At 32.5% G+C, this 17,815-nt stretch overlaps 1 protein-coding gene across 1 annotated transcript in view; it reads left to right on the top strand.

The window, feature by feature from the left end:
* Window positions 1–6,776, top strand: part of LOC122509143 (transcriptional activator cubitus interruptus) — a 71,991-nt gene extending 65,215 nt beyond the window's left edge. The window contains exons 5-10 of the mRNA XM_043622956.1: window positions 100–431; window positions 1,668–1,916; window positions 2,025–2,189; window positions 2,282–2,446; window positions 2,522–3,535; window positions 3,623–6,776. Coding sequence (XP_043478891.1) covers window positions 100–431; window positions 1,668–1,916; window positions 2,025–2,189; window positions 2,282–2,446; window positions 2,522–3,535; window positions 3,623–5,317 — 3,620 coding nt within the window. The 3' untranslated portion in view covers window positions 5,318–6,776. The remainder of the gene's footprint in view (window positions 1–99; window positions 432–1,667; window positions 1,917–2,024; window positions 2,190–2,281; window positions 2,447–2,521; window positions 3,536–3,622) is intronic.
* The last annotated feature ends 11,039 nt before the right edge of the window (window positions 6,777–17,815 follow it).

Raw genomic sequence — 17,815 nt, 5'->3', positions numbered from 1 at the left:
TTCATGATGATAAACGAATATATAAAGAATAAAGATAAAGATAATAATGAAAAGGGAGAATAAAGATTTGGTGGTAAAGTTTGATTCCTTTTGTTGCAGCTATGAGTCCAGCTCTGGGAATGCATCCTGGAATGACACCGCATCTTCAACAATTGCAAGCTCACCTGTTGCGAAGCGCTGCTGCCGCGGCTCTTTTGCCACACGCTCATCCCTTACAACCACCCCATCCTCCACCACCGCCACCGGCACAAGCCACTCATCCCCATGGGCATTCACACCCACATTCACATTCCCATCCTCATCCCCACGTCCATTCACATGGTCATTCTCATAATCTCAGTCCGCACACCCAGCTCTTCCCAGTGTCACCACATTCCACGGGAACGACCGCCATCGCAAACCACGCTGGAGGAGTACCCACCAAAAGCGAAGTAAGTATTTGAAAAAAATCTCTAAGTTCAGTTTAAATAAATTTCTAATTGAGAACCCCTGCAGAAAATTCGCGCGCATCCCCTTACCCAAGTTTCATTGGTCAACGGTTTTTCCACAAAATGCGCGCGCATTTTTGTCAATTACAGAGTCTAGAAAACAAAACTTTGTTTAAAATAAGAAATTGTAATTATTACAAAAAATTAAACAAGAGATAAATTATTGCATCAATAAAACATTAAGACGATGGGAAAATAAACTTGTTTGCAAAATACAAGCATAAATCCAAACAGGTGGACGAGTGAGACAAGTGTTGACTAACTAAACAGAAAGATTACAAACAAATAATATTGAATAATCGTTTCAAAATGCTGTTGGCATGTTTTTCTCTCTTTTTTTGCAGTTCTACTGTTTCGCTTCACTTATTCTTTTGCGAAAAAAAATGTTCTTCGAACTTTGCTTTTTGGTCCTCTTTGAAACGGATTGGGTTACTATGCACAGTCCTCGGGTTACAACCAATCTCGTGCACATTATTTCGCTTCAGTCTTCATACAATTCCTTTTTTCTTTTCATCCTGATTTATTTACATCCGCGGCGGCGTTTTCATTTTTTATCTCAGAACCTTTCGTAAATCCCTCCCCACCCCCTATTTCTTCGTTCATCTCTCTGCCTCGAGTCCGATTGTATCGGCTTGTACTTCGCTCCTTTACTCTCCTTTTGGCATTAGAGTTGTGGATGCTTCTGCATACTTTTCAGTATGGTGTGCACTGTTGTGCTCGCCACAGGTATGAGAAATGGTAGGGAGAATGAAGTGATGGAGGGGTTATAGAAGGAAAAACAAAACACGCGAGTGAAGAAGGAGAGAGAGAAATCTAAAGCTTGGGTCTGTGTTTGTCTCTTGATAGAGGGAGGGTAGAAAAAGAGAAAGAAAAATGCAAAAAGGCTCTTTGCCAGGGGCGTAGCGGGGAGTCACGTACTTGCACGTGCACGCGTTCAGACGGGTATCCGGAGTTACGTCTATATCAGGGAACTCGACTTCTTTAATGTTTTACGATAGTTTGTAAATATCAATAACATTTCTCCTTTTAGAAAAATTACCCAAAAAAGCGATCCAATAATACAAGACTATATTTAGACTATTTTTAAGAATTATATCCGATTTTAATTGAATCTTTATTCTATAAAATCTTCAATTTAAAATCTTCATTCCAAATAATTTCTCAACTTTTTTTTTCCAGAATGTGGATTCGTGTAGAAAAGCATCAGATGTCTCGAGTAGATCCATCACCGCTGAGGCTGATACATCGAGTCGAAGGACATCGACAAAGGTGAAGAAAGAGCCAGCCACGACAACAACTACCACGACGACGATACCTCCAAGTCATCCTCAAGGTAACAGTCCAAGTGAAGACCTTCGTGATGAACCCGGTGATTTTATTGAAACCAATTGTCATTGGAGGGATTGTGGTCAAGAGTTTCCATCGCAGGTAATTGTCATAATTCGCTGAATTTTTCTTTTGAAAAATAACTTTTTTACATCTGATTAAAATCTGATAATCTTTTCGGGGTTTTCTAACGTGGATTTATTTCAACAGGACGAACTAGTTAAGCACATCAATAACGATCATATCCATGCGAACAAAAAGAGCTTCGTTTGTGGATGGGAAGATTGTTCCAGGAAGGAAAAACCGTTCAAGGCTCAATACATGTTGGTTGTTCATATGAGAAGGCATACAGGAGAAAAGCCACACAAATGTACTGTAAGTATCAGCAATGATGATCAGTATCAGATGATGAAAATTAATTTTAGGAGTTGAACTTGGAAATCTTATTTCTTCTTCTTCTTTTGTAGTTCGAAGGCTGTTTCAAGGCGTACTCGAGGTTAGAGAACCTAAAGACGCATTTACGATCTCATACCGGTGAGAAACCGTACACCTGTGAATATCCTCATTGTCAGAAAGCGTTTAGCAACGCCAGCGATAGAGCCAAACATCAGAACAGAACACATTCTAATGAGGTGAGTGGAAATTCCTTTCAATGTAATTTCCCGGAGTAGTAAACGGAAAGAGAATTAAAATGAAATCTTTTTCAGAAACCGTATGTCTGTAAGGCACCAGGTTGTTCGAAGAGATATACAGATCCGTCATCCCTGCGAAAGCACGTCAAGACAGTTCATGGAGCAGAGTTCTATGCGAACAAGAAGCACAAGGGCGGGAGTGGAAGTGGATCGAGTGGTGGTGGAAGTGGTGGCGGTGGTAATGGAGGAGGTGGTGATGGAACTGGAAGTGATGAACCTGGAATGGGAGGTCAGAGCAGTCCAAGCAGAAGTGACTATCTTCATCCCAAGACTCCGAGTTTATCGAGTCCGAGCATCAAGTCTGAAAGTGAAGCCAACAGTCCTCCGAGTATGATGCAACAACAAGGAAGTCCTCTTCACGTAGCCACCTGCAATGAAGACTCGAATGGAGTAAATATCGGTCCAGTGTCCGCCGATGGAGTCGTCTTTGCCGAAGAGCCGTTTAATGAAGAACCAGAAGATCTGGACATCGCTGATCTTCCAGTCGCTCTTCGGGCTATGGTTGGCGGTCTCGAGGTTCAACAACTTCAGCCCCTTTCAAGGAACCGTTTGAAGGGAAGATTGAGTTCGAAACCATCATCAATTTCCCAGATATCATCCGGAGGCATCAGAGGAAGCCGCGGACTAATGGAACCCCAGGGAAATATTGGTGACCTAAACAAGAGAATCACTGATCTCAAAATGGAGGGCGCACCCAATAGACAAACGAGTCTATCTGACTTGCAATTGAGACTGCAACCCCTAAGTGAGCCGCGAAGGGACAGCAACAGCACTGTCAGTACTTATTACGGAAGCATGAAATCCACAGACTTCAGTAGCAGAAGAAGTAGCCAGGCTAGTGGAGTTAGTGTTATGGGCAGAATTGGAACCATGGGACCTGGAAGTTTCTATGATCCCATCAGTCCCGGTACTTCTAGGAGAAGTAGTCAAATGAGCACAGCCTCCAGTCGAATGAATCCTGCGGTACATCTTCAAGGACCCTACTCCACCAGCAATTTAGTCGTCCAAACCCAGAACATGTCACTCCAGGTTCGTATACTTACAGCTTACTAACAACTAATTACTTACTAGCAAATAATTTTTTTAGATGAAACTAACATTCACATACTTCTACAGGGTCCTCAGGGTATTACCAGTGACTGGATGTCAACGAGTCACTTTCAACAACCGTCAGCAGATCGACGAATGTCCGAACCCGCCAGGCAGTTAGGACAAAGAGTCTCGCCACCCATGCCTCCAAGACCAAGATCAGCCCAATTACCAGAACTGCATCCCAATCAGGAAGTAATTCTAGACGAGGTCGGCGAGGGAGAAATGGTGGAGAATAAACTCGTCATGCCAGACGAATTCCTACAGTATCTAAATCAAGTCCAAGCGGGTGGAAATCAAATCAGTTATCGAGGAAGTCCCCTACCGAATTGTCGTTCTCCAATCTGTACAAACCCACTCCATTGTCAACGACAACAACAAACTTGTAATTACAATCAACAGCATCAAATATCCCGTTGCTACATGTCCCAACAATCGAATCAACAACAAAATTGCTCCGACTACGGAAACACCTCCTCCTACAACCAATGTCAAAATTCCCGCATTGCCCAACAATCCTATTGTCCACCACAAAATTTCCCCTCTCAAAATTGTTCCTCACAAATCGCTAGTCCAGGATCTGTTCAAGTAATGTCGCCAGGATCTCATTATGCACCGAGCCACATCAGCGATCAGCCAATTAACTCCCCAGCGGCTGGTGCTCTTCCCCCTCAACAAGCACAGCAAAATCTTCAAAACAACACTGCTCAATTAAGTAGAAACTGCACTCAAAACAACGATCACGCCTTCTATCCAGGCTACTGTCAGGGTCAAGCGAACGTCAACTGCAACAATCAACAAATGAACACTCAACCCTGTTCTCCATTACACACCCAAACCCCACAATCTTGTTCAGCGGCACATATGTCCAGACCAGTTGGTGGTCCACTACCTTGCCAACCTCTCTCACCCCATTGCCCTGACCAACAACTACAAAACCATCGACCCATCCCTAGCAACATGGTCCACAATCAATGCGCTATGTCGCCCGCCAGTGATCAATGCCATCAGCAGATGCACATTTCCGAACCGCACAGACATATTCCAAAACCACCAACATCAGTTCAACCCATGACAGTTGTGGAACAGTGCCATCGAGTCGGTCCCGTCTGTTCACCATCGGGACTCGTCAATCAAAAACAATCAATGAATCGGGATTCATTAATGACGAGTGTTCAATCGCCACAACGAATGCAAACATCTCCCTGTCCCCAAATTGTCGGTAACTGTCCTCATCCAAATCGCTCCAATCTTACAGTACCGGCAATCAATGCTCCTAAGGAAGTAAGAGGTTGCTCTGAAAATAACTGTCATGTTCAATTCTGCTCTCATGGATGCCATGGGCAAACTAATGATCCATCGCGTTACAACTGTACAAACGGATGTCAATGGGATTATGGCGCCGATCAGTGTTATCACAATCAGTCTGGAAATACACAAGAAATTCAATGCAGGGATATCAGTCAATCACAACAGGGATCTCCAATGAAACCACCGCAGGGAATGAGACAGGATTCATATCGAAGGACTCTTGAATATGTTCAACAATGTAGAAATTGGTCTGGTACTGCTCAAGTTCATGAAGCAAGTGTCTCCAGCTCCACCCATCCCATGTCGTTACCGCAGCCTCTTCCAGCAAGTGCTAATATGATCGTCAATGACATGACATCTTCTCTCAGCTCTTTGCTCGAAGAAAATCGTTATTTGCAAATGATTCAGTAGACAATAATTGCTAATCCTAGACTCTCTAATATAGCAAACTCAGACGTTACTGCAAAACAAAGACGTTATTGGGGTACTAAACTACCCCAAAATTATTTCGTTCAAGAAACGTTTCTATTTATTCAAGAAAAAGTTTAATACGATGCATTTTCTTCGTTTTTTGATATCTCGAAAAATGTGGTAAAAAAATTGAAAAAAGTAAAAATGTACTAAAAAATTTCTAAATTGTCAAAAAAAATACGTCAACATAAATCGACTTCTTTGGAACCAAAAGACCACAATTAGGGAGTTTAGGGTTAAAGAACTCGTGTGAAATTTGCAAACTGAAGACGTTGGTTAGATATTAATTTTGATATCCAAAATCCGAAATTTTTATATTCCAAAATAAAATACATTTTAAATTATAGATTTAATAGTAGATATTCTTGCTGATCATTTTGGAAAATAAATTCTCCTTTAATTCCCATGTGGAATTAAATTGCTATCTGATTACTTAAAAAATTATCAACTTTTTGGTGACAGCGGTGGGATTATTATCTCTCTTACGATTTATCACTAATCAAATGGATTAAAAGGTTATCAAATCAAATGGATATCAAAATATACTAATCAATTTGACAAAAGTAATCAGTTTTGCACAGTAATTATAATTTTTAAAATTTAAATTCAAAATCCCGGTTACTAAATAAATTTCTGATAAACGAGTTAGAGAAATAAAATGATCTAGATATTAAAAATGAAAAAATTTCACACGAATTGTGGCTTCACACTGTGCCTTAAGGTTCTCACTGAACCCAAAAAACCATCTTGCATTTTGTATTTTTAAAAATTCTAATTCATTTTAGAAAATTTGTGAATTTTTTTTTGTTTAATTTACATTATTCGCCCGAGTGGTAGACGCTGTGATAGAAGAAAATAAAAACGAAAAAAAGATAATATTTTGATAAAATTTTTGGTCGCATTGTAAAAACGACCGTCAGCGACATTTATAAAAATGAAACCTCAAAATACAATTCATGAAGGCCAATATTAGTTTTTAAAAGAAAAAAAGTAAAAAATGAATGTAGATAGTTAGTGTGTAAGAAAAATGCGATAATTAGATGGTATATACTCAGAGAATGTATGTGTATGTAGTTTTTAGATTTTTATGAAAATGGTCAATGAAAAAAAAGAAAATCAAGACTTGCGCTGTGGAAAGTGCTTAGATACTCAATGTTAGACGTACTTTTCTGTTTTTGTTATACAAATGATTTTGTACGAATTTTATTATATACGTGGCTTTTTAATGAATACTTTTTTTGTGAATAATATACATATGATTAAAGTATACATGTGTATTGTTTATGTGCCTTTAAGCACAAGAGAACAAAAAAAAACACTTTATATAAAAAAAGGTGATTTGCTGCCTTAAAATTGTTAATTATTTAAAAATAAAATAAAAACATTTCATATTCCTTTATATTTGCTTTTACTTCTCTTTTCCTATATGACTCCGAAAATTTGTATCTTTAAAAACTCGGTAAAAATATTTGTTTTCTTTTAATCAGAAATTAAGGTACATATATGAATTTTTTGTCTATTTCTCCTCTAAACAAAATCTTATCCAAAAGAAAAAACTTTAAAATAACTTTTTTGCACTAGGAAATCTTAACTAAAAAAGAAATTTAACTTTGAAGTATTCAAAACCAGACAATTTTTCAAATTATTTTTTTTAAGCCAAGAAATCTTGTCTAGTAAAGAAAATTATCTTTAACATATTCGAAATCCAGCAATTTTATATAAGAAGTGGATCTCTTGAGCCAAAAAGCTTGTCTAATAATGAAAGTGAGCTTTGAAATTTTCGAAACCAAAGAATTTAAAAAAATTATTGAAATTCTTGAGGCAAGAAATCTTATCTAATTCAGAAGTAATTTTTTTAATTATTCGAAACTAAAAAATTTCTCTAAATTATTAAAACTACACCCGGAGAAAATTATTATTTAAACCAAATATATTTTATTTGAGTTAAATAAACGTATATTTGTCTCAGAACCAACTAGACTTTTTATTTCTTTTAAATAAAAATTTTATTCGACATAAATAAAACATATTTGAGCCAAATAAAATTTATTTGGAACAAATAAAAAGTCTAGTTATTTCTGAGCCAAATGTACCATTTCTCTAGGTGTATTGGGCCAAAAAATCTTATCCAATTCAGTAGAAAAGTTTTAAAGCATTCGAAACTAAATAATTTAAAATAAGTATAGTAGAATTTTTTGCGCCAAGAAATCCTGTCCAATATACAAAAAATAATTTTTAAAGCAATCAAAACTAAACAATTTTTTTAAATTGTTGTTCCAACTCTTGCGCCATGACAAAATTTTCCTGATATAGTAGTAGAAACTAGGAACTCTATTTAAATTTTTTTTTTGTATTTAAAAATGTACAACAAGAATTATTTTCACTTAGTTCTAGAATATTATAAAAATTTGACAAAATTAAATTATACATAAATTAATTTTTTAAGGATTGTTTACTGTAATCAAATTTTAAAAACCAAGTTGACAGGTTTCACTATAGTGGCATTTGCCGGAATAGTTATTGTGTGTTGAAAATAAATTATTCTTTTTAGAACATCAAAAACTGAAGTACTCCTTTAGTTAATACACACGTTACGAACAAAAAATATTATGATTAAATAATTAAATTTAATTTTTTTCTAACCAGTTACACTTTTCTTATTTTGAAGGATGTGTGTCTACATTGAACCACCTCTAATAAAACACTACAATTTACTTCAAAAATAATATTTCCACTTACACATTGTAAAATGTCTTATTTTCTACTCAAAAAAATAGAAAATTTGTAAAATAGGTATTATTTGTTAATACAGGAGATTAATATATTTTGATGTCAGGTTACGTAACAATAGTGACAGTTTAAGTTTATCACGTTGACAAATGTGATGAAAGCATGTCTTTCAGTATTTTTCTTACTAATTAGTACATAGAGCAGACAACTTTACCACTCTTAAAATTAAAAATTCTATGCTTTTTCGGGTGGTTCAATGATACCGCACTCACTGTGATATTCACAGTTCTTCACAGTTCACTCACATGATATTCACAACCAAAATTGTTTATAATAAATTTATGTAAGATTTAAAATCCTTTTTCACATCGGAATATTGAAGTTGACACCCTAAGTGAAATAAATCACAAGTTTACAAATTTTTAAAACTCCCTATTTCAATAAAAAACGTCATTATAATTCCACCAAATTTTTTGTTTTGTACGTGGGTAGGTTCATGCCTAAAAAATCAAAGTTGTCCCCTACTTATTCGATTTTGTTGAAACTTCGAAATTTTGAAGTGGAATACATGCCAATAAAAAGCCCAAAATTGATTTCGAAAAATATTGGATTTACGAGGTTTTTAAATTTTTTTTTTAATTTTGAAAATGATATATCTCAAAGAAAAATAAATGAAATTTTCAGGAAATGTTTATTATTTACAGACAATTTAAGAAAACAGTTTATAAAAAAAATTTTTTTTAAACAAATTATTTCACCCTTTAAGGGCCAGTGGTACACATACGTACCACCTCCTTCAAAAAATCATAACTGTCTTAAAACTTAACGGATCAACTCCGCTAAGGTCTCATTTTCAAGGGGTGAGCGAGAGTAACAACTACATATGAATACCATTTTCCAAAATACTAGGGGAGATTGGGGAATTGTGGGCCACCTCAATTATTTAATAATATTTATAAGTTTGATCATCCAATTTTTTTTATTTTCTTTTGTTCATCCAAAGTAAATTTTTTATTAGCATTTCATTACTTTACAACGCTTTATAATTACATATAAACCGTAAACAAAAATCACCTGAAAAATTGCATTCAAATATTTATTTTGGACCTTCATGTTTTTATTGTTTTTACAAGGATTTTCAAGAATAAATTATGAAAAATATTATTTTAATTATTGTGTGGGATTGGTACTTTGAGTCTAAAAAAAACTTTGCATCAAATTAAAATGAATAAATAATACAAAGCTTTTTGTAAAATGAAGCATTTGGGGAATTGTGGGCCACTTTTTTTAGGGGTAGTATTTATTGCTTGTTTTTGGAGATTTAATTGCAAATATTATTAAAATCACTCATAGTTATAGTAATTTAACAAAAACCATTCGTTTCATTGCGATTCATGCGATAAAGCTGTTTACTTAAAAATTTGTAATTAATTAATTGTGATTGTGATTAATTTTATTTTCTTACTTTTTCTTTTCGAATTTTAAACTAGTAATTAAACATTTTTAATATTTCTAACCATGTAATAAATATATTTTATCGTTATTTTTTATTTTGAACTCAATTTAGGCAGTGGCCCACAATTCCCCAACATTTTTAAAAATCATAAAATTGCACTTTGGTAAAACTGAAATTTCTTTAACGTAAGTGATAATTTTGAGAAACTGACTATGATATATGTTAGCTTATACCTCCTGCTGACACAAAAAATTTGAAAAAAAAAATTTTTAATGACAAAAATTAAAAAGGTATAAATTCAAGAAAAAATTTTTTTTTTCGGCTTTCAAAGTAAAATATGTTTTAGAATATTGTAAACTTTGTGAAAAAAAATTAATAACAAAATTTTACCTCAGGGTAAAAAAAATTAATGAAAACTACCCCAAAAAACGAAACAATTTAAAAATCTATCAAATTCGACTAAAATTTGTTACTTGGGGGTTTTCGGGATCGCTGTTTACGAATCCGATGTTAGTTTTCAAAAATTCATAATGGCGGATCCAATATGGCGGACGATAAATTAAAAACTCATCAGATTCGTCTAAAAATTGTTACTCGGGGGTTTTTGGGGTCGCTGATTACGAATCCGATGTCAGTTTTTAAAAATTCAAAATGGCGGATCCAATATGGCGGACGATAAATTTAAAAATCTACCAAATTCGCATAAAATTTGTGACCCGGGGATTTCGGGGTCGCTTATTACGAATCCGATGTCAGTTTTTAAAAATTCAAAATGGCAGATCCAATATGGCGGACATAAAAATAAAAAATTAGCAGATTCGCCTGAATCTTGTTATGCAATAGGGGTGGTTTTGACGGGGGTACTTATTAATATTATCCATATCTGTGTTATTTTTTTAGTTTATATTTACTATCATTACCTAGTCATCATAAAAATATTTTTTCGTATTTTCGAAACGTATAGAATCAATGAAAATTATTTTTTTAATTGTTCAAAACTATTGACAGTATGTAAGAATAATTATGAAATAGGGGTGGGTTCTAAGGGGGGTGTTTCTAAGGGGGTGTGATTATTATCCATATTTGTGTCACTTAGAAACACTTTTTTATAATTTAGATGCATTTAAAATGTATCGATTTTTTTTAAATATTAACAAAAACTATTATCGTCCAGGGGTGGCTATTTGACTTGGAGGGTGGTGTTCAAGTGGTTATTTATAATTATTTTTCATTTTTGAACAACCAGAGAATATTTATAAATAATTATAAAGCAGACAGGAGCTAAAAAATATTTAATTTATCACCTAGATTAATTATCAATTTTTTTGGGTAGTACCTAATATACGTTAGGGGTGGTTTTAAGGGGTCGAACATGTTAAAAAAACTGTTTTCTCATATTGAATAATAGAATAATCGAATTTACTAAACATTGTACAATTATAATAACGGCAAAAAACTTGGCCATTAAAGGGTTAAAAAATAATTTTTAAATAAACAATTTTTTAAAAAGTGCAATTTTTTTTGCTTTTAATAACAATGATTCGATTCCTATACTAATTTCACGAGTATTTTCCAAAAAAAAAATTAATGGAGGGTCTGAAACTTTAGGAGATATTGAATTTTTTGTCCTTGCGCGCAATCGTTAAAAGCGCATTTTCAGGCTATACTCAACATACAAACTAATGTTCAAAATTACCTACAATTCGTAAATTTTAACTGAATTCAATTTTTCTTTTTGAAAAATGCCAGGCAATAAATTTGTAAGAATACTGTACATTTTTTAAATTATGTTTTAAATCTGCATTGGTATTTATGCAAGGTCCGGTAAATTGCAAAATTAGAAACAAATACACCTCTCTATAGGTACAATATGTAACAAGTTAGTAATTAATAACAATAATAATAATTTATTTAAACAAATAGAAATTTAAAAAATGCACAGTATTCTTAAAAATTTATTGCCTGGCGTTTTCCAAAAAGAAAAATAGTAGATAAGCAGTGCCGGTTCTAACTAGAGATCCCTGCACCGACATGTTACCGACACTTTTAGCCCAGACTCAAACCATTTAGTCAAGACTCAAACCATTGTGTGTGGGGCGGAAATGACGTCATTCACAGATTCCTGCACCGACACTTTTAGCCCAGACTCAAACCATTTGGGGGAGGGTGCGATTCAGACCATGATTCTGAGGCGGATATGACATCACGGGGGAGGGTGTGATTCAGGGGGAGGGTGCGATTCAGACTATGATTCTGAGGCGGATATGACATCACGGGGGAGGGTGTGATTCAGACCATGATGCTGAGATGGATATGGCGTCACACTTCCTAGAATTTTTGCTTGAGCAATTTGATATATTCTTATCTAAGGAATTTTTACCATTTACTTGTTGTTTATAATGTCTTTGATTTATCTAAGGAATTTTTCCCACATGTAATTTGATACCTATGTATTTCTTGGAATTATTGTCTTTATTTAAGCTATTGTTTTACATGTAATTCGATATCTTGTTTATTAGATTCTTATCTAAGGAATTCTTCCCATGTACTTGTTGTTTATGATATCTTTGATTTATTGCTTCCGGTCAACATTTTCGGTACTTTTCTTAAAAATGTTTTTGATCTTACCGCAATTCTAAGAAAACTATAATTAAATTCAAGGTTAAATAGGTCATATCTTGTGTATATAAAGAGAGCTATTTTTCTAAACGAAATCATTCCTTCAGTTTAAGTTGGCTGATGAACATATTATTAGCAAAGCATAGTGAAATTCAAGTGCGCTTAAACATCTCGTTTTAAAAAATCGCTATAGTTAAAAGTTCAATTTTAGTCTGATTGGAGTTAATCATTGTAGTGAAAAATTGACAGTTTAAATACAAGTGATAAAAATGAATTTCGATAAATTAAACAAAGCAAGCAAAGTTATGGGAACTGATAAAAGCTCCAGTTATTGTAAAGAGTTTGTGAAAATTATGAACGATGCTTTTAAAACATTACGTAAAAAAACTACAACGGAGGAATTAAATTTTTGGATAAATAATAGTGTAAAGAACATTAGATTGCTGAATAAATTGTTAAGAAATGGATCCGTGTCATGTGGAGAGAAAAGAAAGATTTTGTCAACTATTGGACTATTGAAAGCAAACAGCAGAAAGTTTAAGAAATTAAGAAGAACAGGAACTGGTTTATTTAAAAAGGATGAAAGATGGATCAGGTGGGAAGAATTAGAGAATGCTTTTGAGAATCGAATTAGAACAGGTGTAGTTATTAATTTAAAACATAAAAATATAGACAGTTTTCTTAGTGATGCAAAAAAAATGATTATTTCTCGATTAAAAAATGCGTTTAAAAAAAAGGGAAACATGAAAGTTAATGTTATTCTTGCGGCAAATTTTAGTGCTCTAGAAGAGGGTAGGGCAATTGAAGATATTAAGTATTTCAATACTAAAAATTCAAAAATTTTAGAATCAACAAATTTTAACGAATGGTTTGATCATAAAATTCGTGAAAAGCTTCTAGTTAAGATTGATGATTTTCAACAAAAAAAGTCAGGTTGGTCTTTAAATGAAATTATAAATTTAAGTGTTAATATAAATAAATATGTCCCTCTTGCGGCTGGGTACTCAACTTTTATAAGAATGCCAAAGTTTATAATTGAGAAAAGAGCTGTGATTAATGTTAAAAATTTTGATAAATACTGTTTTTTATGGTCTATTATTGCCCAACGTTATCCAGCTAAAAAGAACCATGACCTTACAAGTTCATACCCTCACTTTAAAGATACTGATTTAAAGTTTGATGATTTTGAATTCCCCATTTCTCTCAGCGATATTCCAAAATTTGAAAAATTAAACAACCTGAGTATTAATGTTTATGGAATTGATAAAAGTAATAAAAAGAATGAAATTGTTCCACTTTATTTAAGTAAAAACAACTCAAATGAACCTACTTATCATTTGTTAATGATTGAAAATACTGAAATTGATTTAGACGATGATGATAATGATAATAATTTTCAAAATAACAAAGTTTATCATTTTGCATTAATCAATAATTTATCTCGATTAGTAAATTCACAGATCTCAAAAAACAGTCATAGAATGTTACTTTGTGATAGGTGTTTATGCCATTTTGTACACGAAAAATCATTTAATAATCATAAATTGGATTGTGATAAAATAAACAAGTGTCGAGTAATTTTGCCTAAAGAAGAGGATAAAATTTTAAAATTTAAAAACTATAGAAATAAAGAAAGTGTTCCCTTTGTCGTGTATGCTGACACTGAAAGTCTCTTAGAACCTATAGCAAGTACACACACAAACACATCAACATACCAAAAACATATCCCGACAAGTTTTGCTTTCTATGTACATTGCAATTTTGATGAATCTCTTTCAGAATTTAAATCATATCGGGGTCCAGATTGTGTTGATTGGTTCATGACAGAATTAAAACAATTAGCTGAAAAAGCAAATTCTTATTTTACAAATATTATTCCAATGGAAAATTTAACTATTTTACAACAAATTCAATTTAATACTGCAACAGTTTGTCATATTTGTGAAAAACCTTTTAAAAAAGATGACATTAAACACCGCGATCATTGTCATTTCACGGGAAAATATCGTGGTCCGGCACATCAAGGTTGCAATGTAAATTATAAAGATTCACATGTTGTTCCCATAATTTTTCACAACTTGTCAGGATATGATGCACATTTCATTATTAAAGCTTTAGCAACGTCTTTTGAGGGTGAAATAAAACTGTTACCAATAAACAAAGAAAAGTACATTTCATTTTCAAAATATGTGAAGGGTACCAAAGTAGTATTAAGATTTCTGGATTCATTTAGGTTTATGCCAAGCAGTTTAGACAAATTATCCTCCTATCTTGAAAACGATGAGAAAACAATTACAAAAAAGTATTGTAAAAATATGGACGAGTTTAATTTATTGACAAGAAAAGGAATATTTCCTTACGAATATGTTAGTAGCTGGGAGAAATTAGAAGAAGGTCAATTGCCAGTAAAAGACTCTTTCTACTCTAAATTAAATGACGCTCATATTTCAGACGAAGACTATGAACATGCTTGTAATGTATGGAAAACGTTTAATTTAAAAACAATAGGAGAATACTCTGACTTGTATTTACAGACTGACGTTCTACTACTTGCCGACATTTTTGAAAATTTTAGAAAAACATGTTTTACAACTTATAACTTGGACGCGTTACATTACTACACTGCCCCAGGACTGGCATTTGACGCTATGCTCAAGTACACAGACATAAAACTTGATTTGTTGACAGATGTGGAAATGTTGCTTTTTATTGAAAAGGGAATAAGAGGTGGAGTTTCACAATGCTCCAACAGATACGCGAAAGCTAATAATAGATTTATGGAAAAAGATTTTAATCCCTTAATACCAGAATCTTATATCATGTATTTCGATATAAATAATCAGTATGGTGCTTCTATGAGCGAAAGTTTGCCATATACAGATTTTGAATGGTTAGAAAATTATAGTAATGACTTTTTCTTGAATATTCCAGATGATTCTCCTGAAGGATATATTCTTGAAGTAGATTTAGATTATCTAACTCAACTTCATGATTCACATAAAGACTTGCCGTTATGCCCTGAACATTTCATACCTCCTCTCCCAAAATGTACGATCCCTAAATTAATTCCAAATTTATTACCAAAGAAGAACTATACAATTCACTATAGAAATTTAAAGCTATATTTATCTTTGGGAATGAAATTAACTAAAATACATAGAGTTTTAAAATTTAAGCAAAAGCAATGGTTAAAACCCTACATTGATTTAAATACCGAGCTTCGAAAAAAATCGAGTAATGAATTTGAGAAGAATTTTTACAAGCTAATGAACAATTCCGTATTTGGCAAGACAATGGAAAATGTTAGAAAACACAAAGATGTTAGATTAATAACAAAATGGGAGGGAAGGTATTGCGCGAAAAATTTGATTGCTCAACCAAACTTTCATAGTTGCACCATATTCGATAAAGATATGGTCATTATTGAGATGAATAAAACAAAGGTATACTTTAACAAACCAATTTACATAGGATTCACTATTCTAGACATATCAAAAATAATAACATATGACTTTCATTACAATTACATTAAAGAGACTTTCAGTGATTCTGCAAAATTACTCTACACAGATACTGACAGTCTTGCTTATCATATTACAGTGCCAAATTTTTATGATTATATTAAAAGAGATTTACATAAATTCGACACATCCGATTATCCTGAAAACAACATTTATAATATACCACTTGCAAACAAGAAAATCCTGGGTCTTATGAAAGACGAAAATAACGGTAAAATTGTAGACGAATTTATAGGTTTAAGATCAAAACTATATGCATTCAAGTTATGGGGTGATGAGGAAGCTAAAAAGAAAGCAAAAGGGGTAAAATATTCAACTTTAAAAAAAATAGGTTTCGATGATTTTAAGCATACTCTCAATGAAAATGAAAACCTGATCCGATCTCAGCACTTTATACGCAGCAAAAAACATGAAGTATTTACTGTCAAACAAAATAAAATTGCTCTCAGTTGGCAGGATGATAAAAGAATTTTGATACCAGGGAAAACTGACACCTTTCCTTGGGGTTACCAACAGCATGATCCAATAGAAATAGATGAAATTGATGTATAAAATGTAAATATTTATTTAAAATGTAGTTTGTATTAGTTCTCTGCTATTCGATTTATACAATTTTTACAATAAATTATACTTAAAAAATATTGTAATTTATTATAATAAATAAATGTATTTAAAATAAATGTCGTTTCTTATTCCTGAAAACAATAAGGTTAGGTTAGAAATAATAATTACAGTGCAATTGATATTTTATAATTTTATTGAGGAAAAAAATAGAATACATTTTCAACTAAAATACTCAAATATTACAGTTTTTGCAGAACCAAGTTTTTAAGTTTATAACATTCTGAAGAGCACAAGTAAAAGTTTTCTTGTTGATTAAATGTTTTGAACAAGTTCCAATACATGTTTCAATGTTTAATTTTTTTAATAAAGGACAATTTAAATCATTCATATCGATAATTTCTATACAATATTTTTCATCGATTAAGCTTTTTAACCATTTTTTCTTCTCTAAACCTTTAACATAAATTGTCTTTGCTTCTTTAAACACATTTTCTAAAATTTCTTTTAAATAAACGTACGGTACATCACCAGCATTCCAACGAATACCATGGAAATTATTTTCTAACCAACGATTGATACATTTATATTTGTTTGTGACGCAATTCCATGGACAAGGAGGTTGGAAAACCATATTTATTGGTATTGAATCATTATTTACAGAAACTATAGCTAATTCTTTTAAAACAAATTTATTAATTGGCAATTTAAATCCTTGCACATCCATCAAGTACTGCATTTTTAAATCAACTAATCTCATTACGCGTAAAGAGTTAAATATATATAAGCTTAAAGTTAAACAATTTTTTTGACAATTCCACTGATTGGTTTATATTCAACGATGCGGTCATGCAAAACTAAGCAATAAGCTGAAGTATTGGCGGGAAAATTTTCTTTTGATTCAAATTCTAAGCGGATATCAACTGGTCCACTTTTTAAAGACTAATTTTGTTTTGAACAATCTACTACAACTAAAGGAGCATATTGTAAAAATTCTTTTTTTGATAAAATTGGTTGAGACTCTTTACTATAATAAGATGCTTGAAAATTTGTAAACATTTCATATAAAGTAGAGTACTGATTTCTACCAATATTCAGATTCATGTTACCATAAGGATAACATTGTGAATTTAAAAATAATTTTACATCAGATAAATCACAATGATCGAAACAACTAGAGTTTTGAACTGTATTATTTTTTCTGTTTCTCTGAAACCCTAATACAATAAATCTAGGTTTCTCTAATTGACTTGAAGTTTTTACACTCCAAATATGCTTAGGAGTAATTGGTAATAAAGGATATTCATACAATTCCCAAGTTCTAAAACTTATTGGAATAGATGGATCTTTTTCAATATATTTTAATAATTTAAATTTTCGAGCATCTGATAATTTTATGTATGGTAATAACCATTCAATTTTTTCAATAACAATTTTAAACTCTTCTAAAGGTGCTACTTGCAACACTGCGTTAGCATCAGTTCTTGATCTGATTAAAATAAGCTCATGTTTTGCGTTAATAATAACTTTTTGGTAATCTTTAGCAAAACC

Source organism: Leptopilina heterotoma, unplaced genomic scaffold, assembly GCF_015476425.1.
Source record: "Leptopilina heterotoma isolate Lh14 unplaced genomic scaffold, ASM1547642v1 Lhet_6, whole genome shotgun sequence".
NCBI classification, from domain to species: Eukaryota; Metazoa; Arthropoda; class Insecta; order Hymenoptera; family Figitidae; genus Leptopilina; species Leptopilina heterotoma.
The sequence above is the reverse complement of the archived record's forward strand: the minus strand, read 5'-3'. Positions and strand labels throughout refer to the sequence as shown.